Below are 15,656 nucleotides of genomic sequence, written 5' to 3' on the forward strand. Positions count from 1 at the left end.
GCGCACTGAATGAGCTCACATCTGCCTGACAAGTCTGCATAGCTATGTTCTTTAAAATGGCAAACCTGCAAAAAGCTGCAAGGAGAGAATCTTGTAATAAACTAGGATTTTCAGTTCACATTTACTCCAGTGCTTGAAGAAATACAAGCTGTTGCTATTAACAGCTGTGGTCAGGGTTGGAACCCACTTGAGGGTGTGTTAGAGATTAAAAGTTTCATCTTAAAGAGCTGAACCTAAAAAAATGATTTGAGTATGTTAACACTCCAAATACTACAGAAGAAGATAAAAATAATGCAAAAGTAAAAGTTTGTCTGATATTTTATCTGCTTCTTTCTGTTAAAAGAAGCTACTAGCTTTTTTTACAGCTTTCCAAGATGAGCTGGAAAAAAGCCCCACATACAATGTACAATACAAATGCTAACCAAAGATTAACACACCCCAGAAAAGAGCTCAGGGAGACCTGTGATAACAAAAAAATGCCATGGGAAGTAGCATCATAGCAGAAGATAGTCTAAGAATTCTTTGTCTTAACACAGAAACAGCGGCTGAGCAGATGTGGAAACTCAAGACGGATAGGCATTGCCTGGGAAAAGGCAGACACGTAGAGAGAACTGAGGAGAAGGATGGGAAAGGTGCCCTGGTGGATAACGCAGGAGGCAACAGAAGCATATGAAATGGTTAGAACAGAAGACAAGGGAAATGGTCCAGAAGACACTTTTTGAATGATTTGTGGAATCAGGAGAGCAGGCAGACTTCAGCAGGAGCAACAGGGACACTGAAATAGAGCTCTAAGTGTGAGCACAGAGAAACAATGTCGCATTTTGGAAAACCTAAGAGCAAGAAACAGCAGGATTTAGAGTCATTCTCACTATCCTCTGGGACTGCTCTGTGGTTCTAAATTATTTTTCACAATCTTTTACACATTTCCCCCCCCCTCGGGTTGCCAAGTTAACTCACAGCAGCTCCAGTTGTGTCACCAGAGGAAGTAATATTAACAGCAGAAGAAATATAAATCATTAACAAAAGCTACTCTTGATCCTCGAGGAAGCCGCCATTGCAGAGATCAGCCAACAAAGGAAAAAGAGATACTGGGAAGCCAACCATCTCAGGGAGTGATAAAAACAGACACAATGGAGGAAATAGACTGCCAAGGAAGGAAATTGCTGGGGGGCAACAAATACATATTTGGGAATCAGGAAAAAAAAATCACTTCTCTTTCTAACCCTCCTGGGGCATATAGGAAATTGCTGCTTAGCCTTTAATCTGCCCCTCCCTGCCTTCCCCCCTCCCCCTGCAAAGGAAAACAATTAAAATGAAATAAAACCCTGAAGTGCAGGTACTGACACTGCCCCTGCCCCTCACCCCCACTGCTTTGTGTGCAGAGTGCCCAGGCCACGGTCTTTCATGCACTCTCCACTGCACACACTATGTTACCAACAATGCTATATTGGTTTTTTTAGGAATATGCATTATTTTGTTATGTATCTAAAATACATAATTTGGGGAGAGTAAGATGTGAAAGGGTTAAGGATCAGTAAATAAGAATAAACTTTGTGAATTAATTTGGAGTGGCACTGTAACAGTATGGCTTGTGTCAGGAGCATTGCTGTTTTAAAGGGTTAAGACAATTGCTCCTGCACAGCACACAACAACAAATTTGATCAGTTTTTGTTTGCTTTTTCTTGATTTGCCTCACCTCTGCCACTTTTCCAAATGCAGTTTAACTGTGGAAGGAAAGGCCCTTTTCCAAACCTGAACATTTATTTCTCCTTTTTGTACTGTTTTCTCAAATATAAGCAATCCTTTCTCTTTTCAACTGATAGGCAAAGTCTTTTCTTCCATTTTGCTTTTCTTTCCTCTTATGACTGAGATCACTTTGAGGTCACCTCTGTAGTTTTAAACTTGCCACAGCACAAAGAGGCTGTAAGTGGTCTTCCACCAAGAATAATAATTACATTCTCTTTGACAATTCATTAACAAAAAGTTTGGGGCTAACAAAAAAGATGTCTTTCTGTAGATGGTAGCTTGAACAACCCCATGCAGAGCTACAAGCTGGGGTCAGAGTGGCTGGAGAGCAGTCAGGCAGAGAGGGACCTGGGGGTGCTGGTTGACGGTAGACTGAACATGAGCCTGCAGTGTGCCCAGGCAGCCAGGAGGGCAAATGGCATCCTGGCCTGCATCAGGAACAGTGTGGCCAGCAGCAGCAGGGAGGTCATTCTGCCCCTGTACACTGCACTGGTTAGGCCGCACCTCGAGTACTGTGTCCAGTTCTGGGCCCCTCAGTTTAGGAAGGATGTTGACTTGCTGGAACGAGTCCAGAGAGGAGCAACAAAGTTGGTGAGGGGTTTGGAACACAAGCCCTACGAGGAGAGGCTGAGGGAGCTGGGGTTGCTTAGCCTGGAGAAGAGGAGACTCAGGGGTGACCTTATTACTCTCTACAACTACCTGAAGGGAGGTTGTAGACAGATGGATGTTGGTCTCTTCTCCCAGGCAAGCAGTACCAGAACAAGAGGACACAGTCTCAGGCTGCGCCAGGGGAGGTTCAGGCTGGATGTTAGGAAAAAGTTCTTTACAGAAAGAGTGATTGCACATTGGAATGGGCTGCCTGGGGAGGTGGTGGAGTCGCCATCACTGGAGGTTTTCAGGAGAAGACTTGATGGGGTGCTTGGTGCCGTGGGTTAGTTGTTTGGGTGGTGTTGGATTGGTTGATGGGTTGGACGCGATGATCTTGAAGGTCTCTTCCAACCTGGTTTATTCTATGTATTCTATTCTATTCTAAGCGGTTTTCCTGTCACAGCAGAGTAAAGGAGCTTTGTTTTCACGTTTCTAGAACATTTTCAATATTCACCTGAAAATAGCATTGTGCATAAACAATAAATACTTCATATTTGCAACGTCCCATGTAAGGGCCAGGAATCAAGAATTCAAGTTACAACTCATCTAAAAGAACAATGTAAGTCACTCAAAACTGTTGATGTCACAAGACAGTCACACAAAAATGGCATGAAAACTTGTATGCATTATTCATCCCAGAACTTTGATCTTAAAAGCTAAAGAAATTTGAACAAGGAAAGATAAGTGGCTTCTCCAGCATCTTCTTTTAAAAATCAAATGAGGATGACTCAGGATTACTGCTAGATAAGAGTTAATTCAAAAGAGGGGGAATTTGCAATCACAGTGCTGCACCAAAATTTCAGTGCAAAGGGTTTGGGTTTTGTATTCAATTGCAAAGGCTTTCTTCTTCAGGTACCAGCATCCTTTTTCATGCATATGCAAAATATTTTCCCTATTAAAATGTCATATTCAGTATGCATAGCTTTTTCTTCTATCACCTACACCATGACTTCATGTGAACAATGCCATACTACTTGTCATGGGGTGAGAGCTGAAGCAGCTGTGAAATCCTGATCCCCAAAACCTGACTCAAACATCAACTTGCTCTGGAGCTTATGCAAGGTACGCACACAGTCTTCCACTGGGCAAGCATGGATAATTACAGGCACTCCGCACCCTGATTTTACTGAGGTTTAGTTAATTATGCAGGCCTTGCCCCAAAAATATAGGGCAAATATAGACATCCAAAAGTACATGGAAATTGCCCTTTGTAAATGGGAGATCCACAAAATCCCCTTGAAATGCTTTGTGCTCCTAAGAGGTTGTAATTATTGTTGGCTTTTGCCTAAAGATATGCTCCAAGGCCCCACCATCTTGGTAAGATTACTGACGTCAGCAAATTACATGAATACAATCATATTTAGGATTCACAAAGAAGATGGAGTGGCAACACAGTTCCTTAAGGGAGGCTCTGAGCAAACCTGATGCAGACAGACAACACTGACTGCATTACAAACCACAGCATATCTGCCATTTACATTAACAGCAAAGCCAAAGGAGGAGTGTCTTTACATTGCAACATACAGCACAAGCTTTTGCTTATCTGACCTTGTGTTATCTCCACACAAGCAGTTAGCACTAATCAGATGACAGAGTGGGGGTCAGACAGGTGGGAAGAAAAGGCTGGGTAGATGCAAAGGCCTGAGGAAATGGATGAGGAAACAGGTATAGATTTCACAGCAGTGTGTGGAGGCCACCCACACAGCAGTGGGGACTCCATTTGAAAAGTAATGGGAGGTTTTGGGGTACAACAGGAAGATGGCTAAGTGAATGCAAGTGTAGTTCAGATAGTCACAGGCTTACAAGCAACTGATATTCACTGCAATTGCCCTGAGTGCCCAAGCAAGTCACTGCAAATGGTACTCACAGTCAACAATACTCCTGCCAACTACATCTATAAAAAGTAAATTTGGAAAGACCAAGTCCATAGATTACAGTACTCAGCAGAAACTAGACTGACTGCACTTCCTCCTCAGCCCAAGGGAATGCAAACACATAGCTTTTGGCACCAAGCTAAAGTGCTTGAAACACATGGCTACATCTTAATGACACTGGGATGCCATACAAGGAAGACGGCTAGACTGATGGGGGTAGGAGCAGGCCTGTTCCAGTTAGGAACCTAGAAGCCCCGAGTCCTGGCCTGGAGTAGGCTCCAAGCACTATTTGGTTCTATGAACTTTAGCTGGCAAGAGGGCAATTCCAAATGCATAAACACCACTAAGGGTTGGAAATAGAATGAGGAACTTCCCCGTCCTAGTCAGTTCTTTTCTCTCTCACTCATAGACAAGACCTTTCATCTTCTTCCTCTACTGTATCTCAGTTCGTAGAGGAGAGTCACACAGCCTCTCCTAGTGCTATGATGGAACATTTGTAGAGGAGAGTCACACAGCCTCTCCTAGTGCTGTGATGGAACATTTGTAAAGGAGAGTCACACAGCCTCTCCTAGTGCTGTGATGGAACATTTGTAAAGGAGAGTCACACAGCCTCTCCTAGTGCTGTGATGGAACATTTATAGAGGAGAGTCACACAGCCTCTCCTAGTGCTATGATGGAACATTTTTAAAACTGGGAAAAAAAATTCTTTTTAGATTTTTCAAGGTGAGAAATTAGAGCTACTCACTGGATTGCACTGAAGCACTTCTTTTCAGCTATATGTATTACAGGAGGGATTCTCAATTCCACAGTAATCCCAGGAGAAAAATTAACCAGATGAGCAGAGAATCACACTGCTCTGGACTCAGGATAATTGAATTTCAATTCAACAAATGAAGTTAAAGATAAGCATTTGCTTTGCATGCAAAACTCTCATTCCTGCTTCACTCATGCTGTATGGAGAAGGATCAGCCACATCAGGCATACGCCTTCGTACTGTGGGATAAAGAACATACGTAAGAAGAATCATGTTTAGCTCCAGTGCACTGAGAAAACTGTTCACAGACAGCATATTCAAGAGCAGAGAGAAGAAACACATTTTTATGATGATTCCTCACCAGATGCACACTCAGTAGATGTGTGTACACTGAAGAGCCTACAGCAAGTCTGAGTTGTGCTCAAAGAAAATGCCTATCTCTATAATCCTTATCACAGACAGCTGTGCCTATGCACTTACTTCCATTTCTTCTTTGTTCCATTCATTACTGTTTACAACCTGAAGGACATACAAATTTATTTTTCTTCAAAGCATGTTTACTTGCCCTACAAATGGACCTCAAAAATGCAAAGACTACTTTGATTTTTATTCTTTCACCTACACAACCATATCAATTTCCTTAACACTACCAGGACAAAATGATTATTTTCTTTCTGTTGCATTCCATAAGAAGCTGTGCCTTAACTTGGATCATATTTAACTGCTATTTATCTACATCTCTTACTTCAAGCTCTCTGTCGGGAACCAAGCTACAACCACTGTTTCTCCAGCATCTTTAATACTTGGTCTATGAAGCCCAGCTCTCCTAACTCAAAGATCAACACTGCCATTGTAGATGATAACAAAGAAAAGCTTCCATATGTGAAAAATAAGGTTGCTGCATGGACATACTGTCTTTTTCTAAGGATATAGACTAGAATAGAATAAACCAGGTTGGAAGAGACCTTCAAGATCATTGCGTCCAACCTATCATCCAACACCACCTAATCAACTAAACCATGCAACCCAGCACCCTGTCAAGTCTTCTCCTGAACACCTCCAATGATGTTGACTTCACCACCTCCCGGGCAGCCTATTCCAATGCACAATCACTCTCTCTGTGTAGAACTTCCTCTTAACCTCCAGCCTAAACCTCCCCTGGTGCAGCTTGAGACTGTGTCCTCTTGTTCTGGTGCTGGTTGCCTGCGAGAAGAGACCAACCTCCACCTGTCTACAACCTCCCTTCAGGTAGCTGTAGACAGCAAGAAGGTCTCCCCTGAGCCTCCTCTTCTCCAGGCTGAATAAAAAAGGAGGTGTCCAAGCATCATCCCTTATTCCAAAAATCTACAGTCTTAATGTTTATTCTAAACCTCTTGTCAGAATGGAAAGAATTCATATGAAATGTTTTAAACAGCCTTTGACACTTACAGAACTTGCAAAATGGCAATGAGTCAAAGAGCAGCAGGCTTTTAAGAATAAAAACAACTGGAAATGCTTTACAAGTGGAGCTATGAAAGTATTTTCATTGATTAAATGCCCACTGGTATTACATGCATATTTAAACCCAACACATGCATTTTGACATTTCCTGAACTGGCAATTTCATGGCTTAAAAAAGAGAAGGCAACACTTGTAAACTACATTACCTGAAATTCAGTGCCACTGAGTTGATGGTAACTTTGTCATCCAATGAATGTAGGTGTTGATTTTAAATACAGATGCTTAAATGAAAAGCTTTTTTTTTTTAAGGTTTATTTAATCATGGAATGGTAGGGGTTGGAATTGGCCTCTCTGGAGGTGATCTAGTCCAACCTCCCTGCCAAAGCAAGACTGCTTAAAGCAGGCCACACAGGACTGTGTGCAGGCAGGTTTTGAAAGTCTCCATAGGAGAACCAAAAGCTCTCTGGGCAGCCTGTTCCAGTGCTCTGTCACCCTCAGAGTGGGAAAAAAAAGTTCTGATATTGAGGTGGAACTTCCCGTGTTCCAGTTCATACCCACTGCCCCTTGCCCTATCACAGGGCACCAAGGAAAAGGGACTCTCCCCTTCTTCACATCCACTGAGATAAGATCCCCTCTCAATCTTCTCTTCTCCAGACTAGACAGCCACAGGTCTCTCAGCCTTTCCTCATAAGACAGATGTGCTAGACCCTTAATCCCCCTCATGGCCCTCTGCTAGATTCTCTAATATTTTCCTCTTGAACTGGTGTGGTAGTTTCAGGCTGATGCCTAGGGAAATTTTCCACAGATCTTGAGTGGAAAGTGGTAGAATGTAAATAAATTACTATTGGATGTAAAGGGAAAACAATGATAAGGTCTAAATAATCCCATTGGTCTGATAACTAAGATAAACTATCTTCTCTTTTCCTCAGCTCCTCGCTCTAGCTGATACAAGCTGGTGGCTTTTGCTTGGATGTTGCTGACCTTGGCTGCATTCTTCTTGTGGCTAAGTAACTAACAAGCTACTCTCTGCTCTTCTCTTTTGCTCTTTTCCCTTGTACAGGGCAGGGAAAGGGAGCAGACAGGGGGAAGCAATGGGTATCCCCCTGGTTTTGTCCAGGGAGGATCCTTGTGTTGTTTATAAAGTGTAACTATATGTAAATATTGTGTATTTTGTATATATTGTATATATTGTATTTGTATATTGTGTATTCATTGCATTTCATATTTCTAGAGTTTAGTTTGCTTGTAAATACAGCTTCATTTGCTTCCATCCCAAACTGAACTGGTCTGACAATTTTATTTTGGGGGGTAATTCTCCAAATTAGTTGGAGGGTAATTTCAACCCACCATAACTGGGGAGCCCAGAACTGGGCACAGTACTCCAGATGTGTTATCACCAGGGCAGAGTGGAGGGGGGCGTAGAACCTCCCTCTACCTGCTGGCCACACTCTTCTTAATATGTCCCAGCATACTATTGGCCTTCTTGGCCACATGGGCACATTGCTCTCTCATGGATACCTTTGTACACCATGATTCCAAGGTCCTTCCCCATGGAGCTGCTTTCCAGCAGGTCACCTCTGTACTGATACATGTTGTTATTCCTCTTCAGATGCAGGACTCTTACACTTACACTTGCTGAATTTCATTAGGTTCCCCTTTGCCCAGTTCTCCAGTCTGTCCAGATCTCACTGAATGGCAGCACAGCCTTCTGGTGTATCAGCCAATCCTCACAGTTTTGTATCATTAACAGACTTGCTGAGGGTACACTCTCTCCCTTCATCCAGTTCACTTAATATGTTGAACAAGACTGGACCCAATACTGGCCCCTGGGGAACATCACTTCATACAGGCCTCCAACTGGACTCTCTGCTGCTGATCACAACCCTCTGGGTTCTGCTGTTTAGCCAGTTCTTAATCCAACTCACAATCCATTCTTCTAACCCACACTTCTACAAGGATGTTATGGGAGATAGTGTCAAAAGCCTTGGTGAAGCCAAGGTAGACACCATACAATGCTCTCCCCTCACCTACCCATTCAGTCACACCATCATAGAAGGCCATCAGATTAGTCAAGCATGATTTCCCATTTGAAAACCCATGCAGGGTACGCCTGCTAACTTTCTTTTCTTCCATGTACTTTAAGATGATCTCCAGAACGAGCTGTTCCATCACCTTTCCTGGGATGGAAGTGAGGAGGTAAATGTAAAAATGAAATCTATCACTAAAAAGCCAACAACTTTCTCCTTATTCCAGTTGCTGTACTCTTTAATTTTTTATGTTCCTGTTGATAAACTGAAATGGAAATTACCTAAGTAAGGCAAGTTACCAGAAATGGAATAATTCTAAGTCAGGTTTCAGAATTCATATTTTTTGCCCATCCATCCTTTAACATGTTGTCCACTCCATGTTCCAATCTCTCCTTGACTCCCAGCCACTAGCAAGATAATGCAGGTGGTTAATGCAAAGCTGTTGAGATGCTCATCTGAATGCATATTCATCTACTTGGCAAGATCCTGCTCCAGCTCTAAGTCGATGAAAATCTGCATTACAATGTAGCTTGGGTCTCTTGCAGCCATGATATTAATGGTGCTGCTTAAGACAATGCCAGACAAATAGGAGGTAAATGAATACAGCTGAGCTGGCTATGGCAGCACCCTCAATTTACACCTCTGAAAATAAACACATGAAACAAGTGTGCATCTATGCCTCATTTTTATTTCTGTGTTTCTGGAAGCAGAAACTGATAACAGGGTAACTTCACCAGATGTCATGGTGAAAGAATGCTATGCAGGTGAATATTTGATACAATCACCAGAAAAGAAAATCAAAATTCCAGCATAAGCATGGCTTTAATAAATACAGGTGGCACTACCAGCCAGTGATAGCTGCTTTTGTTCTGAGTATGTCTTTGTTCTGGCAGCTGGGAGAAGGAACGAAATGTACTTAACAGGCAACACCTGAAAATCCTTCAAGATAATAAAATATAGCAAGGGAAAATGGAAATTTAGAAAGCATTTCCTGAAAAAGAGAGGGCAAAAAGAAGTAGCAATGGAATCTTCTCTTTATCTCGAGTCAATTGACTTGTCACAGTGGGAAGGAGATTTGAAAAGGAAATTGCAAATTCTTAGCAGGTATGACTGGAGGAATTGAGTTAATAGTCAGCAATCAGTGTAGGTTCTGTAGGGTACTTAGAAATGTTAATACATGCATAGCCACAACTAGAGAATGCCTGAGCTTTGTCTTGTTTGTAAAAAACAAATAGAGTAACAGGCAGTTTAAATCTCCAATGAAGATGGTAATTTTTTTTTACTTAGGTTGCTGAGGTTTAAGTGTTCTTCCCTTGAAAAGGTCCCTCATTTCAGTCTACAACTGAGGTATAGCAATTGTAGATGCTCTTGATCTTGTTTTACAGTAGTGACCCTCCCAGTACCAACAGGATTCCATGTAGTATGTGCTTTAAGAATCACAGAATCAATAAGGTTGGAAGAGACCTCAAAGATCATCAAGTCCAACCTGTCACCACAGACCTCATGGCTAAACCATGGCACCAAGTGCCATATCCAATCCCCTCTTGAACACCTCCAGGGAGAGTGACTCTACCACCTCCCTGGGCAACCCATTCCAATGATGAACAACTCTCTCTGTGAAGAACTTTCTCCTCACCTCGAGCCTAAACCTCTCCTGGTGCAGCTTGAGACTGTGTCCTCTTGTTCTGGTGCTGGTTGCTTGGGAGAAGAGACCAACCCCCTCCTGGCTACAACCTCCCTTCAGGTAGTTGTAGACAGCAATAAGGTCTCCCCTGAGCCTCCTAGTTACTCACCATATGGAGAGATGCTTTGTATCACCACGTCAGCAGCATACAAAGTATTTTTGAGCTCCATTTTCATTACCATTTCTTCAAGCCATTTATGCTCACTAGCCTATTGTTTCACACATCAAAACTTAATAGCAGCATAGCATTCTGACTTGAGAGGCTGCTTTACCTGTTCACTGCAGATACAAATGAATATGATGACAATTCTATCAACAAAGCCATTCAATTGAAGAGGGCAGGATAAGTCATTGCCTCTAAAGAAATGTGGCTATATCCCAAAAGCCGCCTTAGCTTTTCTAATACAACTCATACCTTCTCTCCACAGGTTCTTTCATTGTATTTATAAGAGGTCTCACCTGGACCACTAGTAGTTCCTCTTTCTAGCTGAAGGAAGCAGATATTATAGGTTGCAGAAATTTGCAGGTGGGTGAAAGGCAAGAAAATTATGGAACGGTGGCAATATAACAGATTTCATTTCCACAAGATTCTTAATTCCTCTGAGGAAAAGAGGGGCAGATCCTAGGAGGTACAGCATGACTGGGTGCTCACACAGTCAAGAGACTCGTAATTTAGATTAGTTGATTTCTGTGTTGCTTGGAAACTTTTTTGTACTTACTGTAATTCTCTCATCTTTGTCATCTAGAGGGGTTCCATCTTTTTTCCATGATATAGTGGGTTCTGGGTGACCTCTTGGGGGCTGACATTCCATCACTGCAGGTTCACCCACAGCTACCATTACATCTGATGGATTTTGCCTGAAGTCATCCCGCAGAACTGAAAGAATAAAGAAAATTGAGTCAGAAACTACCCAACGATGTATCGACAGCACAGCAAAGTGTTTTGGCCTTTAATGGTCCCTATTGTCACTTTACTTTACATTAATGAACAATTCAGTTAACAAACTTAATTTAGCATCTGTGGACAGTCTCTGGTAGTTCCAGAGAGCAACACAGAAAAGTCACTCACAACTCACACTTCAAACACAGAAGCCAAGTGACTAACACTGAGCTAGGCAAAAGGCTGACACGGACATAGGACTGTCCACACAGAAATGCTGTCTCACTAGTAGTACTTGGCACTGTGTCTGCCTAGAAGGTGACCACAAGATTCTTGTCACAGCTGAAGGTGGCACAATGCCTTGTACTTAGGTAGAATGTCATGCAGGGAGAAGCACAGCAAAGATTGCTTTCTGCCCCTTTTCTCCTGAGATACAAGGCTCAAAGGTTTATGGTTAAAGATTGGCCACTGGCCATATGAATTGCACCCATCCATGAATTTATGGCAAAATGAACAGACTAACTAAACTTCCAAGTTCTTTGATGACATTATAACATGCCAAACATTTGTGCAGTCTTAGCCAAACTGCTATTAGCAATTGGCTTGTTATTTTTCAAGCAAAAATCTTGATCTCTGGAAGTCATCCATTATCTTGAGCCAAGACCACAGCCTTCATTCGGCAGAAGTCAATTTTACTACCTTTTGGTAGGAAAAAAAAAACAATTTATTGCAGCTTCATTACTGGAATTTGTTCTTTCCCATCTTTTGGCCAAGCCCAGGCACAAAAGACTCTAGCTCCCTCCAGTCATCTACTATGAATTTTATTATAGTATGATTATTTTTTCTTTTTGGGGCAGGACAGACCTCATACTGTGCTGAGCAGACACAGGGACAGTTTACAGGAATAATGGCATTCCTAAGTCTTGCCAAGTAAGTGGCATTAGGTTTATCTAAAAATAAATAACTCAAATGATAACAAATATTACACTTCAATCCTCTCCACTGCTGTTATTCCATGTACACTGAATAAATGATACGGTGATGGAAAGGGACATTATAACCAAAGGCCTGTGGAGTTTGACAAAGGTATCTGCCACTCTTGCTACCTGCAACGATCTGGTGTCAACAGTAAACAGTGCCAAGAATATGCAGCCAGAAATACATTCCCCGAGCCATGGACCACAGATATATGGACATTCTCTACCGAATAATGGTTTGGTTGTTAATGCTGCTTCAAAGTGTGGTGTGATTTATTGTTAGATATTAAGGAATGTGGGTGTGCTTACAGATTGCCAAGTACAGTACTGACATCAAATCCTTCCCCTCTGTAAGATCTTTCATTCTGTTTAGACCTTTTCAAAGGATCTGAGGGCAAACAGGTCATCTGCTTTGGGACAAAGATATATATCTTTCTCACACCTACTTCCTGAAATGCTATATAATCTAAAATGAGAAGATGGAGTAAAAATAATTTCTGGGTTGTTGGAGTGTTATTGGTACACAGCCCTGTCAATACTCAGTAGGACTGTCTTTGGGTTTTTCTTCTCAAGCACGTCTATCTCATATTCTGGTACTCTGTCATTCAGTAGCTACAGTCACAGGCCTATGTGTCCAGCTTGGCTCTTTATTACATAATAGGAAAAGCTATTTATAACATTATAGGGAAAGTGCCAGATTGATATATAAAGGCAGATGGGAATCAAAAGCAAGAATGTTTTACCACTGATCTAAAACCAGGATAAGTTTCTAGAAGTCTCAAAGAACATCTGTGCACTAAGAAGGCTGAAGTATGTTAAAGATTTCATCAGACTTCATCTAAATTTACCAATTCCCTCCCATACACAAGCACTCACTTTTCAAATAGTTTAATAATTGATGTTTCTAGATGCCTTGCAAAAAGGAGATACTCATGCACAGAAAATGGATAATCAAGGGTACAATGTCTCTGCCAGTTTAACAACACAAGCTAATACAACAGAATGATAGGACTTAATGAGAAATTAAAAAAAAGAAAGGGAAAAAAAAGGTTGGAATGGACTTCTGCAGGCCATCTAGTCTACACTGAGATGCTACTGACTGACTGTGCTCTCCTGGATGAATTAAGTCTCTCAAACAGACCTAGCCTGGAAAGTTTATTTATTAAGTAAACCAAGCAACATAAAATTCACAACCCCCATGCACCTATTCCTTGGTGTACAAAAAACTGAGGAAGTATGCTCCACCTATGAACAAACAATTTCTGTCTCTAAAAGCAAAATACATGGGTATTTCCCTTGTATAGACTAGGGAACATGGAAAATGTTTTCAGCTGAAGAATTAATCCAGGTTACATCTAGAGGAAATAATATGTTCTCAGAAAGAAGAATGATGCAATTTTTAGTGAATCAGAAAGGTGAGGCAAAAGACCAATCCCTTAGCTTCCCCTCTGCTTTCCACAAAACATTATTAAGTTGGTCTCTTCTCCCAGGCAACCAGTACCAGAACAAGAGGACACAGTCTCAGGCTGCACCAGGGGAGGTTTAGGCTGGAGGTTAGGAGGAAGTTTTACACAGAGAGAGTGATCGCCCATTGGAATGGGCTGCCCGAGGAGGTGGTGGGGTCGCCGTCGCTGGGGGTGTTCAGGGCGAGGCTTGACAGGATGCTTGGTTGCATGGTTTAGTTGGTTGGGTGGTGTTGGATGATAGGTTGGACATGATGATCTTGAAGGTCTCTTCCAACCTGGTCTATTCTATTCTATTCTATTCTATTCTATTCTATTCTATTCTATTCTATTCTATTCTATTCTATTCTATTCACCTGCAGTCTCTTACAGCTTCCTTACTACATTCTTCTAAATACTGATGCATCAAAATTCGATATATCACATTATCTGGGGTATGGGAGCGTTAAAACACTACTCACATACTCTGAAAATCTTACAGATAGTTCTTCAGTTTATACCAAGTATGGCATTAATAACCAGATAAGACTTCTTGTGTTCCCAAGCAGCCCTGGAGCCATCCAGATTCAGTAAGCCATGTAGCTAACTGGCTAGGCTGATACTGCTTCTGCTGAAGTCAAATATTTTTTTCTATTTACTTTAATAGAGACTCAGTTTGGCTTGGAGCCACTGGTCATAATATTACAGGTTGGTTGGTTTTTTTTCTACCTTCTTCAAACTGAAGAATGTAAAAGAATAAGAAACAGAAGTTGACCAAGTTACCAAAAAGCTCTCATATATCCAGTTCCCAGTGCCAACAGAACATGAAAGCGCAGCAGTGTGTTTTCTACACCACTTACTGCGTTGCAACTCAATAAAAGGGGTGTTTTGACCCTAAGTAAGAAGTCTATCATTACTGCTGAAGATTGTATCACTTGGATAAAGCTAAGTGATAGATAAAATGAAGTGCTCTTAAGCTTAAAATAAAATAAAAATCAATTAAGTGATCTTAATAAACCAGAAGTGCTTTTCTTGCCTGGAAGACCTCGTAAATCTAAGAGGAAAGCCTAGGAGATAGCACCTCAGATGGCTTTTAGCACCTTTGAAGCAACAAAGAAGTCTAGTTCTAGCATAATAAAACCAAATCACTCCAGTTATTTCTACACTCCTTAGTGTTAAATCAGCTTTAGAATCCTAATACCTTGTCTGTAAACCAAGGCATCGCAAAATGCAACCAACGCTTAACGGAATGCTTTAGGAGGACATCAAAGGCCTAGGCCATAGTTACATCAAACCAAGTTTGACCCCCCTCTCCCCCCTCATTTACTATGAATGATTTTGGCTCTAACGTTACATAATGAAATGCTAACAAAATGTAGTCCCTTAGAGGCTACTGCACAGATAGTCATCACGTAATTATTTTTGCAGCTGTAAAATAGATACACGCTCTGGGTTTTGCCTCAGGCTCTGGCACTCTTGCATGAAGTTATAATGTAAAGGTTTCTTCCCTTGAAGAAAAGAAAAAGTATTTTTTTTCCCTTTTCTGTCCTTCATAGTCAAGGCTCTCTGTAAATTAAGAATACATTTCCTTTTGAAGATATAAGTATACTTTGTAATCCAGTACAGCATGTGCTTGCAGTCACCAAAGGGTCAAATCTCACCACATGTATCACTTTCTACATATATGCAGCTTGAAGGAAAACAGATAAATTAAGAGGATGCCTGCCTTTTTTTTTTTCTTTTCCCTTTTTAAACACAGTGTAGAATCTTCAGAGATATAAACCTTCTCTCCCACATTTCTGACTTACTACAGGCAAGGCTTTCTAAAATTGGACTCTAATATTTTCTGAAATAAGAAGCCTCGAGCACAAGCTCTATGAGGAGAGGCTGAGGGAGCTGGGAAAGTTTAGCCTGGAGAAGAGGAGGCTCAGGGGAGAACTTATTGCTCTCTACAACTACCTGAAGGGAGGTTATAGCCAGGTGGGGGTTGGTCTCTTCTCCCAGGCAACCAGAACAAGAGGACACAGTCTCAAACTGCACCAGGGGAAGTTTAGGCTCGAGGTGAGGAGAAAGTTCTTCACAGAGAGAGTTGTTAGCCATTGGAATGTGCTGCCCAGGGAGGTGGTGGAGTCACCGTCCCTGGCGGCGTTCAAGAGGGGATTGGATGTGGCACTTGGTGCCATG

General features: G+C 41.7%; 1 protein-coding gene across 3 annotated transcripts in view; it reads right to left on the reverse strand.

Annotated features, from left to right (window-relative positions):
- ROBO1 (roundabout guidance receptor 1) overlaps positions 1-15,656 on the reverse strand; it is a 532,129-nt gene that overhangs the window by 112,732 nt on the left and 403,741 nt on the right. For all 3 annotated transcript variants that reach the window (XM_054165776.1, XM_054165775.1, XM_054165777.1), the window contains exon 3: positions 10,893-11,050. In XM_054165776.1, coding sequence (XP_054021751.1) covers positions 10,893-11,050 — 158 coding nt within the window. The remainder of the gene's footprint in view (positions 1-10,892; positions 11,051-15,656) is intronic.

This window comes from Dryobates pubescens, chromosome 12 (assembly GCF_014839835.1).
Source record: "Dryobates pubescens isolate bDryPub1 chromosome 12, bDryPub1.pri, whole genome shotgun sequence".
NCBI classification, from domain to species: Eukaryota; Metazoa; Chordata; class Aves; order Piciformes; family Picidae; genus Dryobates; species Dryobates pubescens.